Source organism: Gracilinanus agilis, chromosome 2, assembly GCF_016433145.1.
Source record: "Gracilinanus agilis isolate LMUSP501 chromosome 2, AgileGrace, whole genome shotgun sequence".
Taxonomy (NCBI): Eukaryota; Metazoa; Chordata; class Mammalia; order Didelphimorphia; family Didelphidae; genus Gracilinanus; species Gracilinanus agilis.
The window spans coordinates 281,312,490-281,336,910 of NC_058131.1; the positions used below are offsets into that span (position 1 = coordinate 281,312,490).

A 24,421-nucleotide genomic window follows, 5' to 3' on the forward strand; every position below is an offset into this window, starting at 1 on the left:
CACTCTTACCTTCTGTCTTGGAATCAATACTGCATATTGGTTCCAAGGCAGAGGAACAGTAAGGGTCAGGCAATTGGGGTTGTGACTTGTCCAAGGTCACAGAACTAGGAAATATCTGAAGCCAGATATGAACCTAGGATCTCCCATCTCTAGACTTGACTCTCCATCTACTGTTATACCAACACAAACAACAACCTAGCTGCCCCCATTGTACTGCATTTTTATTTATTTTTTAAAACATCTCCCAATTATCTTTTTTTTTTTAAACCCTTGTACTTCGGTGTATTGTCTCATAGGTGGAAGAGTGGTAAGGGTGGGCAATGGGGGTCAAGTGACTTGCCCAAGGTCACACAGCTGGGAAGTGGCTGAGGCCTGGTTTGAACCTAGGACCTCCTGTCTCTAGGCCTGGCTCTCACTCCACTGAGCTACCCAGCTGCCCCTCCCAATTATCTTTTAATCTGGTTCCAGCAGAGGCATGAGTATAACATCTCTGCTCTACAAATTTTATGTTTTTTGTTTTTAACTAGAATTACTATAGCCAAAACAAGTCATCATCTGGTAGCCAAACTTCTCCTGATGAGTCTCCCAACAAGGCTAAGCTGCTCCATGGACCACAAATACAATTCATCATCAGCTCATATGTTCTAGTTCTAAAAGATTCATCAGAACTTTGTATACTGCTGGAGTACATAATGAGAACAGAGGTTCACCTACTGTAAGGCTTTAGAATAGGATTTTAATGAATCATCTAAAGTGTAAAGGGATGGCAATCTGCATTGATGGAAAGAATATTCCCTTTTGACCAAATCACAGATCCTCAAAATAACAAATTAAGTTTTTCCCTTTATTTTTCCCTCTTATAAGCAAAGCATTAAAGAGAAGTTCCAGATGAGAGTTTAAGTATTTAAGTTTTATTGTAATTTAGAACTTATTTACTTAAAATTTAAAATAAGTTGAACAGGAAATTGTCATACCAACACAAGTCGACATCTTTTTTTTTTTTTTAAAGAATCTTTATTTTCTGTCTTAGAACTGATAAGTATTGATTCCAAGGCAGAAGAGCATAAGGCTACACAACTGGAGTTAAGTGACTTGCCCAGGGCCACACAGCTAGTTATCAGAGGCCAGATTTTAACCCAGAACCTCAATCCCCAACAGTGTCTCCAGAGTTCACTTTCTATCCACTGAACTACCTAGTTGCCCCAAGCAATTGCCTTCTGAACCTAAATAGCAACCAAGAGAACTAGTCTTCTCAAAGCATTAGTTTATTCTATTCTCAAAGCATTCGTTTATTCTATTATTCAAAATAAGAATTCCTATTTTTCATTTTATGATTTTTCCAATATTTTTTCTATCACTCCTTTTGCACCTTTAAAAATTAAACCCTTTGGCACTCTTTAAATAAAGTATTTCTAATATGATTCCTGATGTCATCTCCAGTTTATCAAATTCCTTTTCTTTATTTGCTATATATTAGAAGTGGGTTTTACCACCGGCAGTTCTGCTATAAGTTTAATGATCAATTTGGCCTTTGTAACCCTGGGTAACAGATGGGCAAGGTAAAGAAAATTTCCCTAGTGCAACATTAACCTAACTCAGTGTCTCCCAAAGTGTGCTCCAAGGATCCCTGGGATTTTACTGTAGTTTTGACTATAGGTTTTCAGAACCAGAAAATACTATAAGAAAAGGAAAGATTGAGGACTAAGTTACAAGAAGCAATAAAAAAGAGAAACATTCAAGCCTTATTTTGGAAGGGATGAATCAGAAGCCAGCAGTTTAGGGAGAAAAAGAAGAATAAAGACCTAGAGTTGGACTAAGAAGCACAAATTAGTTTGTTAACCAAAAAAGCAGTTAGATGTCACAAATATTTGAACCAGTGGCTAATATTAAGAACCCAACGCAGTTTAATTAATCCGATATGACAAAAAGGCAGAAGAGGAAATTAAAAGCAATTGGAATAAAGAATTTTGGCAATATGACTGTGTTTTGTTACTCTGAAAATCACAGCAAGAAATACAAAATGTTTAGCCTTTATTATCGAGTCAGGTAATAAATCTCCACCTAAAATTCATCAAGAAGAATTTTCCCTAGTCCATTATTTATCCTCAATGTCAAAGAAGTAAACTAAAAATCATAGTAAGACATTAATAATCTTTGGAAGATTTCAAGATAAGGGAACTAATGGAATTCCAAAATATGGGTTTATCCAATGGAGGTTGATATCCTCATTGAGTACAGGCCACCAAGTTTAGTATTTCATTATGATACAAAAATAGTAAGGAAATAAATTTATTATTATTCTACTTTCCACATACATTATCTCATTCGATCCTCACAACAACCCTGTGAGATGTAGGTAATACAAATAGCATCATCACTTTACAAATGACAGAACTGAAATCTTAGAGGTTAATTGACCCAAAGTCACTATCTAGTAAGTGGTAGAGGCAGAACTTAAACCCAGAAACTCTGACTAAAATCTCTATCAATTACTTCAAAACTTCTTTTCTTTTTCAAATCAATGCTCTTATATTGAGGGTCAAAGAAGTAGATGGGGAAGACAGTAAAGATGATGAAATTAGGTCTTATTTCAGGAATAAACATTTTTAAAATTTATTAGTTACCTACTACAATAGATATTTTGATTTCATGACTATATATATATATATGTATGTACATATGTTATGTGTATGGATATATATATAAATCATGAAATAATCATGAAATGTATATGTGTATATATATATATATATATACATAAAAATAGAGCAACTCTGGAATCTGATTAGGTTGTCTTTACAAAGAAAATCCATATTTTCTCTAACTGGTTATGAGACTAACAATTGCCCAAAAATTCCTGATATTCTCAGATATCCAGATATCTGGCTTGCTACCAAATGAGAGTGAACTATATATTTTCAATCAATCAACGAGCATTTACTAAGCACTTACTAGGTGTCAAGCACTGTGCTAGGAATCGGATACAAAGAATGAAACAATTTAAACTCTCAAAGAACTCATGTCTAACAGTAAAAAACTATACTATGTCACATGCTATATTCCACTTCTGCAGCAGAAAAAAAAGGCTGATTACAATTCTGTCTCCTTGCAGTTAACTAACATGAAAAGAATACTGTAATTTGTTCTAAAGTCATTCAGCTGTTAAAAGTTCACAGATTTTAATTACAACCTGATACAGTAGCCTAAAATTTCATCTTCAGGAACCTTCTTCTAAATATCTTGATTTGTATACTTTAGATAAATAGCTATACAGTTACTGAGTTTTTTGAAATTTCATTCTCCCAGGCACATTCCAGAACTTCTACAATCGTACCACTACTTTGAATGAAATATTATAGCATGAGATTTAGGTCTGGTAGGAATCCATAAAGAAGACTGTTTTTATATTATGTGTTTTCAGATAGGGTTGTGGGTTTTGCTTATTTTTTTAAAAACAAATCCTAGAGCACTAACCTAAAAACCAAGAAACTAGCTCTAGTCCAACCTCTGCCACAATCTGTGTGACCTTGTTTAAATCATTTCTTCTAACTTTTAATTTGCTCATTTGTAAAGATGTGTTTCAATTCTAAAACTTCTAGGACATTTTTTTCAATAGTACGTGTGATACATACTGAAATAAGCAGGAAAATACTATATATAGTAAGAGCAATACTATACAATGATCAACTGTGAAAGACTTAGCTATTCTCAGCAATACAATGATTCAGGATAATTTTGCAGGGCTTATGACAAAGAATGGCATTTACCTCTAGAGAAAGAACTGTTAAGAGTCAGAATGCAGATCAAAGCATATATTTTTCATTTTAGTTTGAGTTTTTATTTTGAGGTTCTGATTTTATATGAGTATTCTCTTACAAAATGACCAATATGGAAAAGTGTTTTGCTTAATAATACATATATAACCTCGCCAAGATGAGGGAAGGGAGAAAAGGAGACAATCTGGATCTTATAATTTCAGAAAAAGTATATTGAAAATTGCTATTATTTGTAATTGGGAAACTAAAATATTTTTTACAAAATAAAAACTTGTATAATAAATATTTAGCACATTTTTACGTATTATATTATGTAATAAATGAGAAAGTTTAAAAGGGAGAACATTTACATGTAAGGAAATCAGAAAAGATTTTATGTAAATAGTAATATTAAGCTGCATATTAAGGGTAGAAAGGAATTCTATAAGAGAAAGTCAAAGAGGAAATCCATTCCAGAGATGGGAGGTAGCCAGTACAAAGACTCAGAGATGGTAGGGGCAGCTGAGTAGTTCAGTGGATTGAGAGCCAGGCCTTGAGATGGGAGGTCCTAAGTTCAAATCTGACCTCAGATACTTCCCAGCTGTGTGACCCTGGGGAAGTCACTTAACCCCCATTGCCTACCTTTACCACTCTTCTGCCTTGGAGCCAATAAGGGTTTAAAAAAAAAAAAAAAAAGACTCAAAGATGGGAAATGGGATGTCGTGTGAAGAACAGAGAAAAGACCCGTTTGCCTGGATGACAGAGTACAGAAGAAGGGTAATATAAAATGAGGGTAGACAAATAAGTTAGGTCTGGATTATGTAAGGCTTTAAACCTAAAAAGAGGGGTTCATATTTGATTCTAGAGACAATAGTAAGTCTCAGGAGTTATTGGAGTAGAGAAGTAATGTGGTTAGATCTGCAATTAAGCAGCTATTTATAGGATAGACTGGAATGGGAAGAAAACTGAGGCTACTGTAATGATGAGATATATTGGGAAGGCAGAAATGGTTAGATTTGGCAAATGATAAAAGGGGGAGTGAATCTACAATAATTCTGCAATTACACAACTAGGAGACTGGAAGAATGGTGGTGCCTACTATAGAAAATAAGTTTGGAGGAAGGGTTTTAGAAGGGGAAAGATAAATTCTGTTTCGGACATGCTGAGTTTTGAGACATCTCAACATCCAGTCTGAAATGCTCAATGAGCAACTAATGAAGCCTAAAGTTGAGGGGAAAGAAAGAGCTTAGAAATATATATATATATATATATGTATATATATATATGTATATCAGAAGTCACCGGCATAGAGATAACTAAAATAAAGGAATAAATATTGAAGGAGACAAAATTATCTCATGCAAATTATATGATGATTTATTTTTAAAAACCCAAAGTGTCAGGGAAGAAATTCTTCAAGATGTTTAAAAGTAAAGTAACAAAGTACAAAAATAAATTAACAAAAACACAGGCATTTCTATGTAGCACTGAAAAAAACCAACACAATAAAATACAAGAAGGTCCACCTAAAATAACTACAAATTGAATAACATACCTGGGAAGTACTTACCAAGAAATATTAAGGACTTTTATAAATGTAACTTTTTATAAAAAAATAAAGGAAGACAAGTAAAAGTAATTAGAGAGATATTAACTGCTAGGCCTGACCAATATAACAAAAATATTGCCTAAATTAATTTACAAATTTTTATAACTATATATACATTACTGTACCATACATAAACATTATTGTATATACATTATATATACACACACATTATTGTACTAAAGAGTTACTTTATAGCATTTCCTAACAAAATTCATCTGGACAACAAAAGATCAAGAATTTCATGGAAAATTTTAAAAAGTATGAATAAAGGGGGACCTAGAATTAGCCCAGCACTTACAAAACAGTAGTCATCAAAACTATTTGATGCTGGTTAAAAAAAGAAATGTAGATCAGTGGAAAAGACCGGACAAACAAGCTCTAGAAGGAAATGGACACAATAGCTCAGTGTTCATTAACCTCCCCTCCCCAAATCAAACTACTGGAGCAAGGACTCCTTGTTTCATTAGATCTGCAGGAAGACTAGAAAATCGTTTAGGAGAAAATAAATTTCAACACTATCTTAAACTATCTTATACAATAAACTACAAGTAAATAAGTAATCCAAACACAAAATCTTCTACATATGTAAAGATCATATATTAAAAAATTGAATCTTTCACAACTATAGAGGGTAGAATTCATAACCAAATAAGGGACAGAAGAGCTCACCAAAAAAAAAAAAAAAGCAAAATAGACAGTTTTAATTTTATATTATATTTATTTGCATATATGGCGTAACCTTAAGGTAGAATTGTAAACTCTTTGGGAACAGGAACCATATCTCATTTTGTCCCTGTGTCCCCAAGCTTGGCACAATGTCTTGCACGCAGTAACTATTTAATAAGTGCTTGGTGAACTGAATATACAATTTTTAAAGTATTTATATAAAAAAAAAAAAAACAAGGCAGCTAGAATAAGAAATGCTACCAAGTGGGGAAAATAATGTTTTCATGAAATATTTGATAAAAAGATGATGTCCAAGAATCATAAGAAATAAACACAAATAAGGCCAAGAAATATTTCCACCTTGAAAAGTGGTCAAATGATAGCAATCTTTTTCAAAAGAAGAAAAGCAAAACAACAATAACCACATACAAAATATTAAGAAAAATACACATTAAAACAACTCTGACTCATCAAATTAGCAAAGATGATAAAAGACAGTCTATATGGAAGGGACTGTGAGAAGGCAGGCACACTAATACACTGCTGGTAAAGCTGTGAATTGGTCCAACTGTTCTACCAGACAATTTGCAATTATGACAGAGAAACCACTAAACTGTTCAGACACTTTGGCTGAGCAATATATTGGGCATCTATGCCAGGGAAATCAATGACAAAAAGAAATATCTCATATATATCAAAATATTCAAAGTAGCACTTTTTGTAGTAGCCAAAAAAAAATGGTCCATTGATTATAGAATGACTTGACAAGCTGGAGAAAATGAATGTAATGGAACATTAGGGTACTAAAGCACACAATGCAAAAGAGAGGAGAAATTCAAAGAAACATGAAAATGTGTAGGAAATGATGCAGGGGGGAAAAAAAAGCAGAACCAGAAAAACAGTATCTACCAAATACAATAATGTACATTTTAAAAGAAATCAGAATTCAGATTAAAAGCAATGACTAAACTTGGTTCCAAAAGACCACTTCCCTTCTCTTAGTAGAAAAGGAAAGACTAACAGTTTCGGAAACTCTTAGCTGTGGTTGCTTTGTCAGTTGATTTTGCCTATTTTTCTTTATTATAAGGGAAAGTTCTAAAGTAGGGGAGCATACTATACTAGGAAAAGATTGTGGTATAAGAAAAACCATTAATAAAACATTACAAGAAGGGGCAGCTGGGTAGCTCAGTGGATTGAAAACCAGGCCTAGAGATTGAAAACCAGTCCTAGGTTCAAATCTGGCCTCAGACACTTCCCAGCTGTGTGACCCTGGGCAAGTCACTTGACCCCCATTGCCTACCCTTACCACTCTTCTGCCTTGGGGCCAATACACAGTATTGGTAAGGATTTTATTTAAAAAAAAAAAAAAAAACTTTTTAACATTACAAGGAAAAAAATGGCAAGATAACCATTGTAGATTTATTTCTTAGACATAACATTCATAAAGGTCATAGGAGAAATTTATGTTTAAGTCAGTTTTTTAAATTGTGTATATATTAATAAATAAGTGTGCTTGCTAACAAAATAAAAGGCAATGCTAGAGATACAGCCTTAAAAAGTCAGGAGGACTTGTATTCAAGTACTACTTTAGATATGCTAGCTGTGTGAACTTGAGCAAATCAATTTAATTTTCAGTACTCTAGATCAGTATTAACTTGAAAATCTCAAAATAGCATTATCTATGTTATATTTTGGGCAATGGATAGAGTACCAGGCCAGAAGTCAGGAAGATTCATCTTCCTGAGTTCAAATCCAGACTTAGACACATATTAGCTTATGATCCTAGAAGTCATTTAAGCCACTCTGCCTCAGTTCCTCATCTGTCAAATGGGCTAGAGAAGGTAATGGCAAACCACTCCAGGAATTTGGCACAGAAAACTGCAAATAGTGTTACAAAAAGTCAGATATGACTGAAAACAACTGGACAACATTCTATTTTAATTTAAACACTTCCCATTTTTTTGGTCTTTTTTTTATACCTTTACTTTCTGTCTTAGAATCAATACTAATCAGTTCCAAAGCAGAAGAACAGTAAGGGTGAGGCAACTAGGGTTAAGTGACTTGCCCAGGGTCACACAGCTAGGAAGTATCTGAGGGTAAATTTGAACCTAGGACCTCCCATCCCTAGGGCTGACTCTCTATCCTCTGAGTCATCTAGCCACCCCTTCCCAGTTTTATTTTAATCTTTTTCAGCCTCACTCAGAAGTTCTACATGTCTTGAGTTTGACAGTCCTGCTTTACACAATTCTTTAAGACTATGAGGTATTGGTACTAATCTCTATTGGCAAGAGCTTCCTTATCCAAGAGTTTTTTATATAAATAAAATCATATTTCCAATTCCAATCCCTATCTTTAACTCAAGCAATCTAACTTGAACACTAGCAATCACACATTAGCAATAACTTCAAAGTAGCATCAATACATCTTAAAACAAACTGATCTGCTCACTATTACCTGACAGATCTTTCTTCATTCTGCCACAAGATTTTGGTAAAATCATTTCACCACACACACCTGGAATACCCTTGGACTTGTCACTCCACCTCATGAAACCTACGTATCCTTCTAGACCTCTTCCTCAATGACTCTTTCCCTGACTACCCATGGTGATCCTCCTCTTCTTTCAGTTTCTCATGTCCTTTACTGTCTGTTCCACTGATAAGACCACAAAAATAGAAGTCAGAAGAAATCTTAAGAGTTCATGTAGTCCAATCCCTTAATTTTACTTTTTTCTTTCTTTTTTTTTTTTTTTTGGAAAATTTTATTGATTAATTTAGAATATTTTTCCATGGTTACAAGATTCATGTTCTTTCCCTCTCCTCCTCCCACTCCCCCTCCCAAAGCCAAGGAGCAGTTCCACTGGGTTTTACATGTGTCAGTGATCAAGATCTATTTCCATATTATTGATATTTACACTAGGGTGATCATTTAGAGTCAATATCCCTAATCATATTACCATTAACCCATATGATCAAGCAGTTGTTTTTCTTCTGTGTTTCTACTCCCACCGCTCTTTCTCTGGATATAGACAGCGTTCTTTCTCATAAGTCCCTCAGAGTTATCCTGGATCACTGCATTGCTGCTAGTAGAGAAGTCCCACATTCGACTATACCAGTGTATCCATCTATGTGTATAATGTTCTCCTGGTTCTGCTCCTTTTGCTCTGTATCAATTCCTGGAGGTCATTCCAGTTCACATGGAATTCCTCCAGTTCATTATTCCTTTGAGCACAATAGTATTCCATCACCAAAAGATACCACAATTTGTTCAGTTACAGATAAAATTAATATAAAAGGGTATATTTTAAAAGATTAAGGTTTTATTAATAGTCATATTGATAAATAAAAAGAACCACGTCCCTGCTAAGATCTAATTCAAAATGCCACCATACCTTCCCCTTGGCTGCTTCCTAGCAAAGAGGAAGTACCAATCAAGTTCTCCCTATTTAAGCCTCTACATTGGCTCACATCACCACGTAAGACAGGAAGCCCATTGAATCATGGGAAATGTAGTTTTCAAGTCCCCTAACCATCCACAGGAAGTTTATATCATGGATCTCAATATCAGCTCAAGGAACCCCAAATTTTCCAATATCACATTCCCTGCTGAGAGCGGAGAGAGACTGGTCTCCTCAAACACTCTTGTAAACATAACTTTTAAATTACAGAAATTTGGGGATAAAAGGAAAGAGGACAATTTGAATGTAGATTTTTATGCCAATAGGGAACTGCCCCCAATTGGATTTTGTCAATGTGCCTAGCAAAACATTGGTTTTGCTTTCTCTCTCTTCCATTTCCCTCTTATCTCTAACTATTATAGTTAGAAGACCTTTGTGGGTACAAGATGACTGTAAAGTGATCACTTGGGGTGACTAGGCACCCAAGAATCATCAGGGGGGCTTGTGTGAATGGAATTAGCTCACCCTCATGTATTTGTTCAGACTTTAGCTACCAGGAATAATATCACCCCACCCAACTTAGAATTAAATGGGAAGGGGGAGGTCTCTTACCCACACATGATAGTAAGTAACAAATCAAAAACAAGGGACTGCTCTTTGGGCAGTCCAAAACAGTGTTGAGACTGCCATTTGTCCACTTGAAATTGGAGGTGAACGCAAGAAGTGACAAAAAGATGTTATCTTTTAAATATGATGGTAACTTCCTATGGAGGCAGTTGGTGCTTTAAACGTGGTGTTGAAGGATCTCTGGTGAGACCTCAGACTGCTTCCCTTTGAACTGTCACATGGGTAAGTTAGGCTGACTCTCCTTCTCTTCCCTTGGTGTTTCTGGAGGCTCTAGCCTTAAGGAGGCCTCTCTTCTTAAAGGAAGCCTTGTGGCTAGAAGCCTTGTTTAATTAAACTCTGTGCCCCTCTGCTGGGGCCTCTAAATTCCTACCTGGTTCAGGCCTCGGGACTAGGCCAGAGTTTCTCTCTCTCAACTTCCCTATCTTCAACTTCTTAATTGTAAATAAACCACCATAAAAGTCATCCTGACTTGGGTCTATTTTATTTTGAAATCGAGTTAACTGATTTCTGGTGACCACACCTTAAATATCTAGATTTCCCCTCTTACATTAGCCATTCCCCAATTGAAGGGCATCCCCTCTTTTTCCAATTTTTTGCCACCACAAAGAGCGCAGCTATAAATATTTTTGTACAAGTCTTTTTCCCTATTATCTCTTTGGGGTACAAACCCAGCAGTGGTATAGCTGGATCAAAAGGCAGACAGTCTTTTTTTTTTTTAAACCCCTTACCTTCCATCTGGGAGTCAATACTGTGTATTGGCTCCAAGGCAGAAGAGTGGTAGGGGTAGGCAATGGGGGTCAAGTGACTTGCCCAGGGTCACACAGCTGAGGAGTGTCTGAGGCCAGATTTGAACCTAGGACCTCCCGTCTCTAGGCCTGACTCTCATTCCACTGAGCTACCCAGCTGCCCCCGGCAGACAGTCTTTTAAAGCCTTTGGGCATAGTTCCAAATTGCCTTCCAGAAAGGTTGGATCAATTCACAACTCCACCAGCAGTGCATTAGTGTCCCAATTTTGCCACATCCTCTCCAACATTTATTATTTTCCTTTGCTGTCATGAGGTAGTACCTCAGAGTAGTTTTGATTTGTATTTCTCTCATTATAAGAGATTTAAAACATTTTTTCATGTGCTTATTGATAGTTTTGATTTCCTTATCTGAAATTTGCCTATTCATGTCCCTTTGCCCATTTATCAATTGGGAAATGGCTTGATTTTTTTGTACAACTGATTTAGCTCCTTATATAAATTTGAGTAATCAGACTTTTGTCAGAGATTTTTGTTACAAAGATTTTTTCCCAATTTGTTGCTTCCCTTTTAATTTTGGTTGTATTAGTTTTGTTTGTACAAAAACTTTTTAATTTAATGTAATCAAAATTATTTATTTTACATTTTGTAATTTTTTCTAACTCTTGCTTGGTCTTAAAATCTTTCCTTTCCCAAAGATCTGGCATATATACTATTCTGTGTTCACCTAATTTACTTATAATTTCCTTCTTTATATTCAAGTCATTCACCCATTCTGAATTTATCTTGGTATAGGGTATGAGATGTTGATCTAAACCTAATCTCTCCCATACTGTTTTTTAATTTTCCCAGCAGTTTTTGTTAAATAATGAATTTTTGTTCCAAAAGCTGGGATTTTGGGGTTTATCATAGACTGTCCTGCTAATGTCACTTAGCCCAAGTCTATTCCACTGATCCTCCCTTCTGTCTCTTCAGTACCATATTGTTTTGATGACCATCACCTTATAGTACAGTTTAAGATCTGGTACTGCTAGGCCACCTTCCTTCACATTTTTTTCATTATTTCCCTTGATATTCTTGATCTTTTGTTCTTCCAAATGAACTTTGTTATAGTTTTTTCTAATCCAGTAAAAATATTTCTTCGTAGTTTGATAGGCATGGCACTAAAATTAATTTAGGTAGGCAATCCCTTCATTTTGCAGACAAGGAACTAGAGCCCTACTTAACTCTCTCAAGTAATAACAGGAATGGCCATTCACATGGTACTGTATAGTTTGCAAAGTATTTTACACAGATTATTTCAAAAAATCTGTGGATCAAGTAGCAGGAATATTATCCTCATTTTAGAGATAAGGAAGAAGGGAAGCAAGTAAGAATTTAAATAGTACCTATTATATTTCAGACACTGTGCTAAGCACTTTTATAAATATTATCTCATTTGATCTTCACAACAACCCTGCAAGATAGGCACTCTGATTATCTCTATTTTAAAGTTGAGGAAAGTGAGGCAAAGAGAGGTTAAGTAACTCACCCAGGGTCACACAGCTTATAAATGTCTGAAACTGGATATGAACTAAGATCTTCCCAACTCTGGGCCTAGCACTCTTTCCAATGTACCACCAGAGGCCTCAAGAAAAAGGAAACTGAGGTTAACCCTGTAAAGTAACTTGCCCATAATCATACAACTAACAAGTGTCAACGGCAGAAAACTGCCAGGAAAATCTGAAGTCAAGTCTCACTCCCTATACATTATGTTTATGTTACCTCTCAATTTTTCCTAACACCAGAGAGGTAATAAGTCTGCATCCAAACACAGGTCATCTAACTCCAAATCACAGGAACACAGCATTTTTTTTATTTAAAGTTGGAAGAGGCTTCAGAGATCATCTGATCCCAAGAGGTATCCAAAGCCCAGAGAGATCAAATGACATGCCTAAAGACACATAGGTATTACATTGTAGAGGCAGGCTTTGAAACTAGGTCCTTCCCTCCCCCCCCAAATCTAGCACTTTTTCTATGGTCCCATGCTGCCTCCCAAATCTAATGTTCTTTCCTTTTTTCCATACTTAATATTTTGCCCTGTATTAGATGTTTCTTTTATTATATCTGTGTACATTTTCCTAACTAGAATATAGGCTCCTAACTAGAATATAGGGAATATAGGGAAAGAATAGATTTTATACTTCCCTGTATCCAACCTATCAAGTCATACAGTACTCAGTAAACATTCAACTGAGCTCTCAGTCCATTGACGTAGGCAACCTCAAAGTACCCCCAGTGTGCTGCCAGCCATCTACATGTGGTTATTTTACCCTGAGAGCAGTAAGTGCTTTGTTTCATTTTTTAAGTCTACATTTTGGCATCTCAGATAGAACAAGACAGTAAATATGCAATTTAGAAGATATGGTCAGTTTCCTTCTCCTCCGTTTTCCATACATTACAGAATTGTGCCCAAGTAGAAAGAGAAAAGAAATTTATAAGACTAGAGAAAAGAGGAAAGCACATACTCAATAGAAGCAAAAACATAGAAAATTATTATGAGACAGTCTAATGAATACCAAGTACTCATTGAGGACTCACTATGTATTCAGTACTTTACGAGGTAATAGAGAAGATAAAGTAGTATAAAGTATGCTCTATCCGTAGTACCTGCACTCCAAAAACAGTTCATGTGAAGAGGCAGCCTCTTAGAAATAGTAGTGAACACAAGTCAGAATATAATTTAATACTAAATTTGGGTACATAGATAAGTTCTTAACACATTCAAAGGCAAAATATTCAGACAGGGGTAGAATAATCAGGAAAAGCTTTATGGAAGAGGTAAAACTTGATGTTTAAAGTATAAGTAATCTCTAGACACAGAAAAAAAGGGGAAAACAACATTCCTAGAGGCAAGATGAACAACATGACAAAAGCAAAGGCAAGTATAAATATTAAATATTCCAGAGAGAGAGAAGAGTATGGCAATAGAGGAAAATAATGGTATTAATGGACCTCTTCCTTATGTTAAAAAGCATTAACTACTAAAGAACTAATTTTATGTCTTCTTAAATTTCATTTATTTTTCCATAGATGGGATGCTTTGCTTAATTTAAGTCAAATTTTCTTTTTAATAAATTCTTTTCCATCATCTATATCTGCCCTTCACTCTATAAAAGCAGTTCTCAGACTATGTAATCCATAGATCTCTGGAGGTCCTCAAGCCCCTTTCAACAAGTCCCCAAAGTCAAAATTATTTTCATAATAATACTAAGATAGTATTTGCCTAGTAAAATATTCCTCCTGCATCTGTATAAGGCTGGATTTTCTTGCTATATTTCAACCAAAACAGCATATGGCAAAAGACTGAATGCAGGCAGATATGGGAATCTACCTAACTTCTATAAAGCCAGACATAAAGAAATATGCAAAAATATATAAAGCAATGCTATTCTCACTAAATTTTTGTTTTGGAAGACAGTTATTTTTCATCAAAAATATGTTAACGTGTAATGGGCTTGTTATTGTTATTTTTAATGGATTTTTAAAAAATGTTTTAATTTTAAACACAGTAAATATGGTTAAATAATAACCAGTAGTGAGATAGAGCCAAATCAGCCTTTGAGAGCCAATGGTTACACTTCCAGGTTACAAATCTAGCCCTGATTTATTATTTTGTTTATTATCTATGCCTAAGGAATTGATGGTAAATGTTAATAACGCAGACCAAACTAAAAAGTGTGTTCTTCATAGGGAGAGAGTAAATATGGTTGTTAAACAAGTACCAGTATTTGACTGTTGTCTTTTTTATATTTCTCTTGAGACCTGTATTTGAGAGTCAAACTTTTCAGTCAGCTCTGTCTTTTCATCAGGAATGTTTGAAAGTCCTCTATTTCACTGAATATCCATTTCAAAGTTACTCAGTAGAAGGACTCACTCCTTTGCCCCCTGAAATATCATTTTCTAGCCCACCCCCCCAAATCCTTTAATAGTAGAAGCTGCTAAATCTTGTGTTATCCTCACTGTGGCTCTATGATATCTGAATTGTTTCTTTTTGTCTGCTTGCAATATTTTCTCCTTGACCTAAGAGTTCCAGAATTTGGTTCTGATAATCCTGGAAGTTTTCCTTTTGAGATCTCTTTCAGGAGGTAATCAAGACTCTTTCACTTTCTATTTTGCCTTATGGTTCAAGAATGTTAGAACAGTTTCCCTTGATAATTTATTGAAAGATAATATCCAAGTCCTTTTTTTGATCATGGCTTTCAGGTAGTCTAATAATTTCTTGGATTATCTCTCCTGGATCTATTTTCCAGGTCAGTTTTTTTCCCAATGAGATAATCCACATTTTCTTCAAATTTTTCATTCTTTTCAGTTTGATTGTTTACAATTAATTGTCATTAACTTCCATTTGCCCAATTCTAATTTTTAAGGCATTATTTTATTAACTGAACTTTTGTACCTCCCTTTTCATTTGGCCAATTCAAATTTTTAAGAAGTTCTCACTGAGTTTTTGTACTTTTTTTTTAATGTGGCCAATTCTACCTTTTAAGTTCTCTTCAGTGCATTTTTGCATATCTTTTTCCATTTGGCCAATTCTGCTTTTTCTATTCTATTCAATAGATTTTTGTGCCTCTTTTATCAATTGGTAAATCTATTTACCTATTATGTTTTTTAAGATATTATTTTCTTCAGTATTTTTTGTACCTCCCTAACCAAGCTATACTTTTTTTTCATGATTTTCCTGCATTATTCTCATTTCATTTACCAATTTTTCTTCTACCTCTTTTATTTGACTTCTAAAATCCTTTTTGAACTCCTCCATTAATTCTTTTGGGGCTTGAAACCAATTCATATCTTTTCTTATAAGCCCTGGATGCAGCAATATTGACTTTGTTATTTCCTTCTGGGTTTTAGTTTTCCCATGACCAAAATCACTTTCTATGTTGATTTTTTTTGTTTGTTTTTTGCTCATTTTCCTAGCTTTTTTCCTTCTCTTTTAACTTAAAATTCCAGTTCTTTGTGCAACTACCTACAAAGCTAGCTCTGAGGATCTATAAATCTTCCAAGGAGGCATGGTCTAAGGAGAGGCATGTCTAAAACTCTCTTAGCCTGTGTTCTGGTCTGTAACCAACCACAAGCACTCTTTCCTACATTGGAACTGTGTCCAGAGTTCCCTGTGCCCCTAATACCACAAGCATTTGGTGTTTATTGCTCCTCCCTGTTTTGACACCTCAACCTAGGACTGAGACCTGGATATGCATATCGGTAATGTGTAAGTCTTGCACCCAGAGCAAGCAAAGGGACCCCAATAATCTTCTTCTGAGGAGCTGTCCAATCCTCCCCCCCCCCCAAACTAACCATTTATGGCTGAAAGCTCCAGAAGCCTTCACTGCTGATTCAGCATCCCCCATCCCCCAAGACCTCTGCTGCCTTGGCAAGATGGGGCCTGCCTTAACATGATACTCTGCACTCCACTTATACTCCAGTACTATAGATCTTTTATGCCAGCCTTTTAAATTGTTTTGGGCAGAAAAATTGTTTCACCATGTCCTTTTGTAAGTACTGCCATTCGAAATTTTGTTTTAAGGTGTTATATCAAAGTTGCTTGGAGAGTAATTTGGTAGAGATCAGGTGAGTCTGTAATACCTTCTCCACCATCTTGGTTCCACCTCTTGTTAAGTAGTTTTCAAAGCACTTTCACATTTCTTATATTTTTAAATGTTTACCTCAATATTCCAAGGTTTGGAAAGATTCATAGATTATAAGAGTTGCAGCTCTAAAGGCCATTAAAGAGTAAATAGTCAATTTCCTTCATTTTACAGGTAAGAAATTTAGTCTCAAAAAAAGGTCAAGTGACTTTATGAAAGGTCAAACAAGAATCCTAGCAGAGCTAGGCTTCAATCCAGGCTCAAAAACTCAAAATCTAAAATTTCAAAATCAGTTTCATATTAGTAAGTGTTCTTTCTATTATGCCAACCTACCTTTATCAATCCCTTATGCAAACTGTCATTTAATATCATTTAATAATGATTTTTTAAAAAGAGACAATGATTTCTTTTCTACCAAGTTCCCAGGACATTTACCTTAACTAAAGTTTCATTTTTAAGGTTGAAGATACATTTTTTAAACTATTACCTTATCATCAAGCACATTTTTAAAAAATACTTACCTTCCATCTTAAGAGTTAATACCATGTATTGGTTGTAAAATAGAAAAGTAGTAAGGGCTAGGCAATGGGGATTAAGTGACTTACACAGGGTCACAGGTAGGAAGTGTCTGAGCCATATTTAAACCCAAGAACTCCTGTCTCTAGGCCTGGCTCTCTATTACTGAGCCAACTAGTTACCCGCAATAAAGTACATTTATTAAGCAAAATAAACTTTTATTAGTGAGTTAATACTAATAACTATGTGCCAGGCAGGCATTGTGCCAAGCATTGGGGTTTTACAAAGGCAAAAATGGGAGTTCTTGCCTACAAGGAGCTTATATAGAGATATATACAAAAGAGATACAAGATAATGTAGGGGGGAGGCCATAGAAGCTATCGAGGTCAAAAAAGGCTTCAAATAGAAGATAGCACTTAAGCTGATATCTTGAAGGAAATCAGGACTTCTAAGTGGTAGAGATGCGGGACAGGCAGGAGAGACAGTAAAGGCAAAAGAACAGTCTAGAATGCTGTGAATGAGGGAAAATAGAAAGTCAGACTAGGCGAATGTAATATATGTGAAAGAATGTATGAAGGCTGGAAAAGCAGGTTAAGGTCAAGTTGTAAAGGGCTCTAAATATCAAATAGTTACATGCATATTTGATCCTCAAGATAATAGGGAGTCAGTGAGTTTAAAATAGTTAACATTTATAAAGCACTTCAAAGTTTCCACAGTTTCCAAACATTTTTGATATATTTGACCTTCACAACAAACCTGTTGTCCCACTTTTCAGATGAAAAAACTGAATCAGAGAAAGATTAAATGAGGTGACCAAATTCATACAGCTTACTAGTATCTGTGGCATTATTTGAACTCAGGTCTTTCTGATTATAAGTTCAATACTATCAAATCAGCTAAGCAATCCTGCATAATGCAAAGACATTAGAAAAATCATTTTGGTAACTATGTAGACAATGAATACTAAAGGCAGAGACTTGAGGCAAAGGAGACTAATTAGGTTATTGCAATAGTAAAGGAAAGTAATGAGAACCTAAACCAGGAATTCACAAAAATGTATGAGTAAAGAGAAGGGAACAGTCAAGATGCATCTATTAAATGTCTACTTTGTGTTAAGTTCTAGAGATACAAATTAAGGGCAAAAAACAGTCTCTACTCTTCAAGAGCTCGAAGTCTAACAGAGGCAAATAAGAAAAGATATATACAGGGTAAATTGGAGTTAATCTCAGAAGAAAGGCATTAACATTTTTTTTAAACCCTTACCTTCCATCTTAGAGTCAATACTGTGAATTGGCTCCAAGGCAGAAGAGTGGTAAGGGTAGGCAATAGGGGTCAAGTGACATGCCCAGGGTCGCACAGCTGGGAAGGGTCTGAGGCCAGACTTGAACCTAGGACCTCCCGTCTCTAGGCCTGGTTCTCAATCCACTGAGCTACCCAGCTGTCCCCAGAAAGGCACTAACATTAAGTAGGGGAGGGAAAAGCTTCTTGTAAAAGGTGGGACTAAAGCTAGGGAAGCCATGAGGTGGAGAGTTCTAGGCTTCCGGGACAGCCACTGAAAATGCAGATTTATGATAGAGGATCACCTTATGTGAGGAACAACAAGGAGGCCAGTATCACCTGATCATGGAATATACAGAGTGGGATGAAGAGGATATAAGAAAACTAAGAAGGAGAAGAAATCATCATTTGGGTAATAGCAGAACAAATCATGGTACATGAATGTAATGGGAAACTATCATACATTAAGAAATAGGGAATGATGGGGATGTAGACTCTCACCAATCACCCTAATACAAATATTAATAATTTGGAAATAGGTCTTGATCAATGACACATGTAAAACCCAGTAGAATTGCACATTGGCTATAGGAGGGGGGTAGGAGGAGGGGTTGGGAAAGAACACGAATCATGTAACCATGGAAAAATATCCTAAACTAATTAAATACATAAAGATTTTCAAATTAAAAAAAAAAAGAATAGGGGATGAGATGGTTTCTGAAATACCTAGAAAGATTTATATGAATTGATGCAAAGTAAGCTTAATCAAAATAATTTATACTATACTGAAATTGTAAAAAATAAACTAGTATTTCCTTTGGGTGGGGAAAACAAGGCTCCCCACCTTGACCAGATTGAAAATGCAGCAATCACTCATGGGCGATGCGGCAATAATTCCCAATACTGCTGTGCTTGGCACAAATTTTAAACAGCTGTTTTTCTGACCCAAGTCAATGTACCTTTCTCCTTAGGCAACCTGGTGGCCTTCCACTTCCAGAAGTTCACTATGTTGGTGTCAGTTTCTATAAACACCTGATCAGCTTTGTTCTATTCCAACTCAGAACTTTCAAGTTCGAGAGATCCACCAATCTCAGTCGCCTTCCCCGCCTTCCCCCTCCTCCCCACCAAAGCAAGGACTACAGGGATGAGCCACTATGAATGGGAAAAATGAACACTTTTTGAAAGACTTAAGAACTCTAATTGACACAATAACCAAAGGCGATTCCAGAGGAATTGATGAAGACTTCATCTACCTACCTGAAAGAGAGATGATATACTAATATGCAGAATGATACATGTATTTAGACATGTCCAATGTGAGAATCAATTTTGCTTGATTATGATTATTCACTGCAAAGATTTTGTTTTTCTTTTGGGGTAGGGGAGGAAGACAGAGGGATAGGAGAGAGAAAAAATAAATGCTTGACAATTTAAGGAAGAGATGCAAAAGATATTGTGGAGACAGAAACAAATTTTAGCAATTGACAAAATACTACAAATGAAGAGTTAAGGATGATACCAAAAATGCAAAATGGGTGACAAGAAGAATAGTGGTGGCCTGATCAGAAGAGTGAAAATCTGGAAGTTAGGTTTGGAGAAAAGAAAATTAGTTCTATTTTAAACATGTGTAGTTTGAGATGTCTATAAAGCATTCCATATAAAAATAATTTTTAGTTAATCTAGAAATATGATAATTTTCAATGTTTAAGTTGAAATAAAAGATATATATATATATATATATATTTCCCCTCACAATCCTCTCACCAGGCATCATGAAGGGAGTCTAATTAGTCAGAGTGCCTTGGAATTGCTTACTACGTTTTAGTGATCTTAAATGAAGGATGGGGGTAGTAGCTAGGTTAAGGTGACTCAGTGGATGAGAGCCAGGCCTAGAGAGAAGAGGTCATGGATTCAAATTTGATGTCAGACACATTTTAGCTTGTGTGACCCTGGGCAAGTCACTTAACCCTAATTGTGTAGGCCTTACTGCTCTTCTACCTTAGAACCAATATATGTGGGGGGCAGCTGGGGGGCTCAGTGGATTGAGAGCCAGACCCAGAGACAGGAGGTCTTGGATTCAAATCTGACCTCAGACACTTCCTAATTGAGTGACCCTGGGCAAGTCACTTGACCCTAAGTGGCCTTAGAACCACTCTTCTGCCTTAGAACCCATACACAGTATTGATTCTAAGACAGAAGGTAAGGACTTTAAAAAAAAAAATCATCATATGTTACTATAATGGGGGGAGGGGGAAGAGCAACAGCAAGGAGAATACACTAATTGGGTAAAGAATAGAAGAAGGTTTGTGAGTGGCATCATCTTCTATTTGGTGAATTCAAATTTTCAGGAAGTTTGTTGCTTGGGTAATGTTTTCTACTCCTTGTATCAAGCTATTAATTCTCTTTCCAATTCTTTCTTCCGTAATTCTCATTTCTTTTCCATTTTTTCCCTCTATTATAATAATCTTACATAATCCTACAAGCAGAGGGCAGCTAAACAGTGCAGTGGCTGGAGTACAGGGTCTAGAATCAGAAGACTCATCTTTATGAGCTCATATCTGGCCTCACGACAGTTAGAAGCTGTGTAATTCTGGACAAGTCCCTCGACCCTGTTAGTCTCAGTTTCCTCATCTGTGAAATGAGGCAGAGAAGGAAATGACAAACCATTCCAGCATATTTGCCAAGGAAACACCAAATGGGGGCACAAAGAGTGGGTCACAACTGAAACAGTGAATAACAGAACAACAGCAACAACAAAAGGGTGCACAAGTAGAAGACTACAAACGAGGTGGAAGGGATGGGAGATGAAGTAGATACTTGATTCTCACTCTTCTCGGAACTATTCAGAGGAGGGAACAGTACATTTTCTTTGGTTCTCAACACTTAGCACATTGCCTTGTGCTACATTTATGCATTTATAAATAATAGATATTTAACAAATGCTTACTTATTGACTGACTGACAGAGTTGGGTACTAAAATAGACTTCATTCAAAAGGGGGGGAAAAGGGAAAGAAGAAAAAGGAGTGGGAAAATAAGAGAGAATGTACATTACGGGTGAGAAAAGTCCTAAGCAAAACATACTCTAAAGATGTACAAAAATATTTGTAGCAGCTTTTTGTAGTTGCAAAGAATTAGGTATTGAGAGGGTGCCCAAAAATAGGAAGTGGTTGTACAAGTTATGGTATATAAATAGGGGAGAATACTATTGTATTGTAGGAAATGATGGGAAATAGTTTCATAGAAACCTGGAAAGACAGGTAAAAAGCAAAGCAGTGAGTAAACAGAACAATGACAACAATAACAATAATGTAAGGACAAACAACTGAAACACTTGAGAACTTTGACCACCAGATTATAATTATAATCTAATTATAATTGACTAATTATAATTTCAGATAACTATTTGATGAAAACATACTCTCCACCTCCTAAAAGAGAGGTGATAGATTCATAGTGCAGACTGAAGTGAGAATGTGTTTTGCTTTATTACAGATGTTTATAACAGGTACAGTCAAGTTGTTTTTCTTAAGTTATTTTTCTTTCTTTCTCAAATCAGGAAAGGGGAGGTGAGGAAAGGATGATTTTGATGATTGGAAAAAATAAAATTTATTTTAAAAAAAGAAAAAGTTATTTAAAAAAAGAAAAGTTGTTATAGCAAAGTGATCAGTCAACTAAAATATCATTTGTTATCAATATTTTTTTATTTATTTCTTAAACCCATCCCTTCTGTTTTAGAATCAACACTGTATATTGGTTTGAAGGCAGAAGAGTGGTAAGGGCTAAGCAATGAGGGTCAAGTGACTTACCCAGGGTCATATATTTAGGAAGTATCTAAAGCTAGATTTGAACCCAGGATCTCCCATCTCTAGGCCTGGCTCTCAATCCACTGAGCCACCTAGCTACCCCCTACCAATGCATTTTAAAATGAACTTTTACAAGGAATGAGAGGAAACAGAGAGTGAAAGAAAAATCATGAGATCATTTTAAAAATCACAAAATTTACCTATCAGACTGGACTAAAATGTAATTCGACTTCAGAGTTCTTTCAAGAAACTTAAGAAGAATTAAAATTTGAGTTTCTAGTTGATCAAAAACCACAGATTTGAATCTGAATGGGCCCTCAGAAGTCATTTAGTTGATGCTTGATCACATGGTTCGATGGGGATATGAATGGGGATGTAGCCTGTAAACAAACACCCTAGTGCAAATACTAATAATATGGAAACAGGTCTTGATCAATTACACATGTAAAACCCAGTGGAAGTGTGCGTTGGTTATGGGGGGGGAGGGAGGGAAAGAACATGAATCATGTAACCATGGAAAAATTTTTAAGTAATCAATTAAATAAAATTTTTAAAAAAGAAGTCATTTAGCGAACCCCTTAATATCACAGATGAGAAACTTAAGGACCAATGACTTTAAGTGACTTTAACAAGATCACATAGGTTTAGGTAGCAGAGCTGGAGTCAAAGTCTTCAAATTCCAACTTTAATACTCTTTGCACCACTTCATGCTGCTAAAAAATTTAAAGCACTCACAAGATTAGTTAATTTTGATCTGTTTTTCTTCACCTTCAATACATCTTCGTTAAAAAGGTTCTTGGATTAAACACCCACTTGGGAAATACTAACATTCATTAATCTATGTTTCAATTGTCAAGCACAGTATCAGTTTAAAAAATTTCACACATATATGGCTTGCATACCTTGTGAATTTGATGATGAGGGCTCAGCATAACTAAATATTTTAACAGGGTCTGTCATCAGGTCACAAGACCTCACAAATACTATTCCTCATAAGAGAACTATAAACTGGATCCTGAGTTCATAAGTCAATGGCTGTTTGTATTGGGAGACAGATATCAGTTTAAGTTGGTTGTTTGCTTTAATTTGAGTTACTAAAAGCAAGCTATTAGCACACAAAGACAGTAAGATACCAAAAATAATAATACACTAAATATTTTAATGGCAACATTTCTTTTCATAAATGTAATTTCAAACACACCGAGGATCAGAAAAACATTATTAAAGAGAAAATTATTAATGTTCATGGTGGATAAAAAAATTTATATGTTTGTTCATTCAACCAACATTTTAAAGTATGCACTATATGCAAGTAACATTTGTGTAAAGTATGTGTTCGATTATAATCAAATTGTTGAAGTATTAGTGATAGACTGGGCTTTAGTGATTATTTAATTCCAATTGTGTCATTTTTTTAACCCTCATCTTCTGTCTTAGAATCAATACTTTAATGGTTCCAAAGCAAAAGAGCCCTAAGGACTAAACAACTGGGGTTTAGGTGACTTGCCTAAGGTCACACAGTTAGAAGGTAGATAAGGCCAGTTTTGGACCAGGGCTTCCCATCTCCAAGCCTGGCTTTCTGTCCATTGAGCCACCTAGTTGCTCCAATCAATCATCTCATTTTACCTTCAGAAACTGATGCCCAAATTTGGGGAAATGAATGGCCCAAGGTGACACAGCCAGTTATCAGAAGAGCTAGGAAGGAAATAAACTAAACTATGAGATTTTGTATAATATCAAGTCATAAGGAAACTTTTTCTAATACAATGCAAATCTAAGAAAAACCCACCAAGAGGAATATATAAATCAGTTTTCTAAATTTTTAAATATGAAATCTGAATCAGAAAAATCTGTTGTTCCTTAATTCTAGCATCCCAATAAAGTCTATATAAAAAACATTAATTTTGAGTTAATACTGAAAAGCACTTACCATGTTCCACGAAAACATTGCAGTGTGGGCCCCCATGCCTTGATGATTCCTTTTTCCCTGCTCCTTTGATAAAGTGCAGGGCAGGCAAACTTGGCCTTCTCTGGTCCCCAAGGACTTTTCCAGGCTGTTGCCCCATAAAGGAATAATAGCCAACCCTTTCCAGAAGAGGGTTCTAGATCTTCCAGAATGGTCCAATAGCTTAGAATGACAATTTTATAATTTGGTTTCACATTTACATTCCAGATAAATCACTTACTGAAGTTAATCACAAAAGAATTCTGCCAAAACTTAAAAAGGATTCATAGTCCACTTGAGTAAACAGAAGCTTCAATTTTATAGATTATCAGTTTGCTCAATACAACTGTGTTGTTATCAAAATGTCAAGTTCTTTGATTTGGATGTCTTTTACTTATTGAATAGGAATTAGTTTTTTCCAAAAATGAAAGCCATTTTAAAAAATATTCACAA

The 24,421-nt window shown here is 35.4% G+C and overlaps 1 protein-coding gene across 1 annotated transcript in view; it reads right to left on the bottom strand.

The window, feature by feature from the left end:
• ABL1 (ABL proto-oncogene 1, non-receptor tyrosine kinase) overlaps positions 1-24,089 on the bottom strand; it is a 209,203-nt gene extending 185,114 nt beyond the window's left edge. Inside the window, exon 1 of the mRNA XM_044663977.1 lies at positions 23,954-24,089. Coding sequence (XP_044519912.1) covers positions 23,954-24,089 — 136 coding nt within the window. The remainder of the gene's footprint in view (positions 1-23,953) is intronic.
• Between the last annotated feature and the right edge of the window lie 332 nt (positions 24,090-24,421).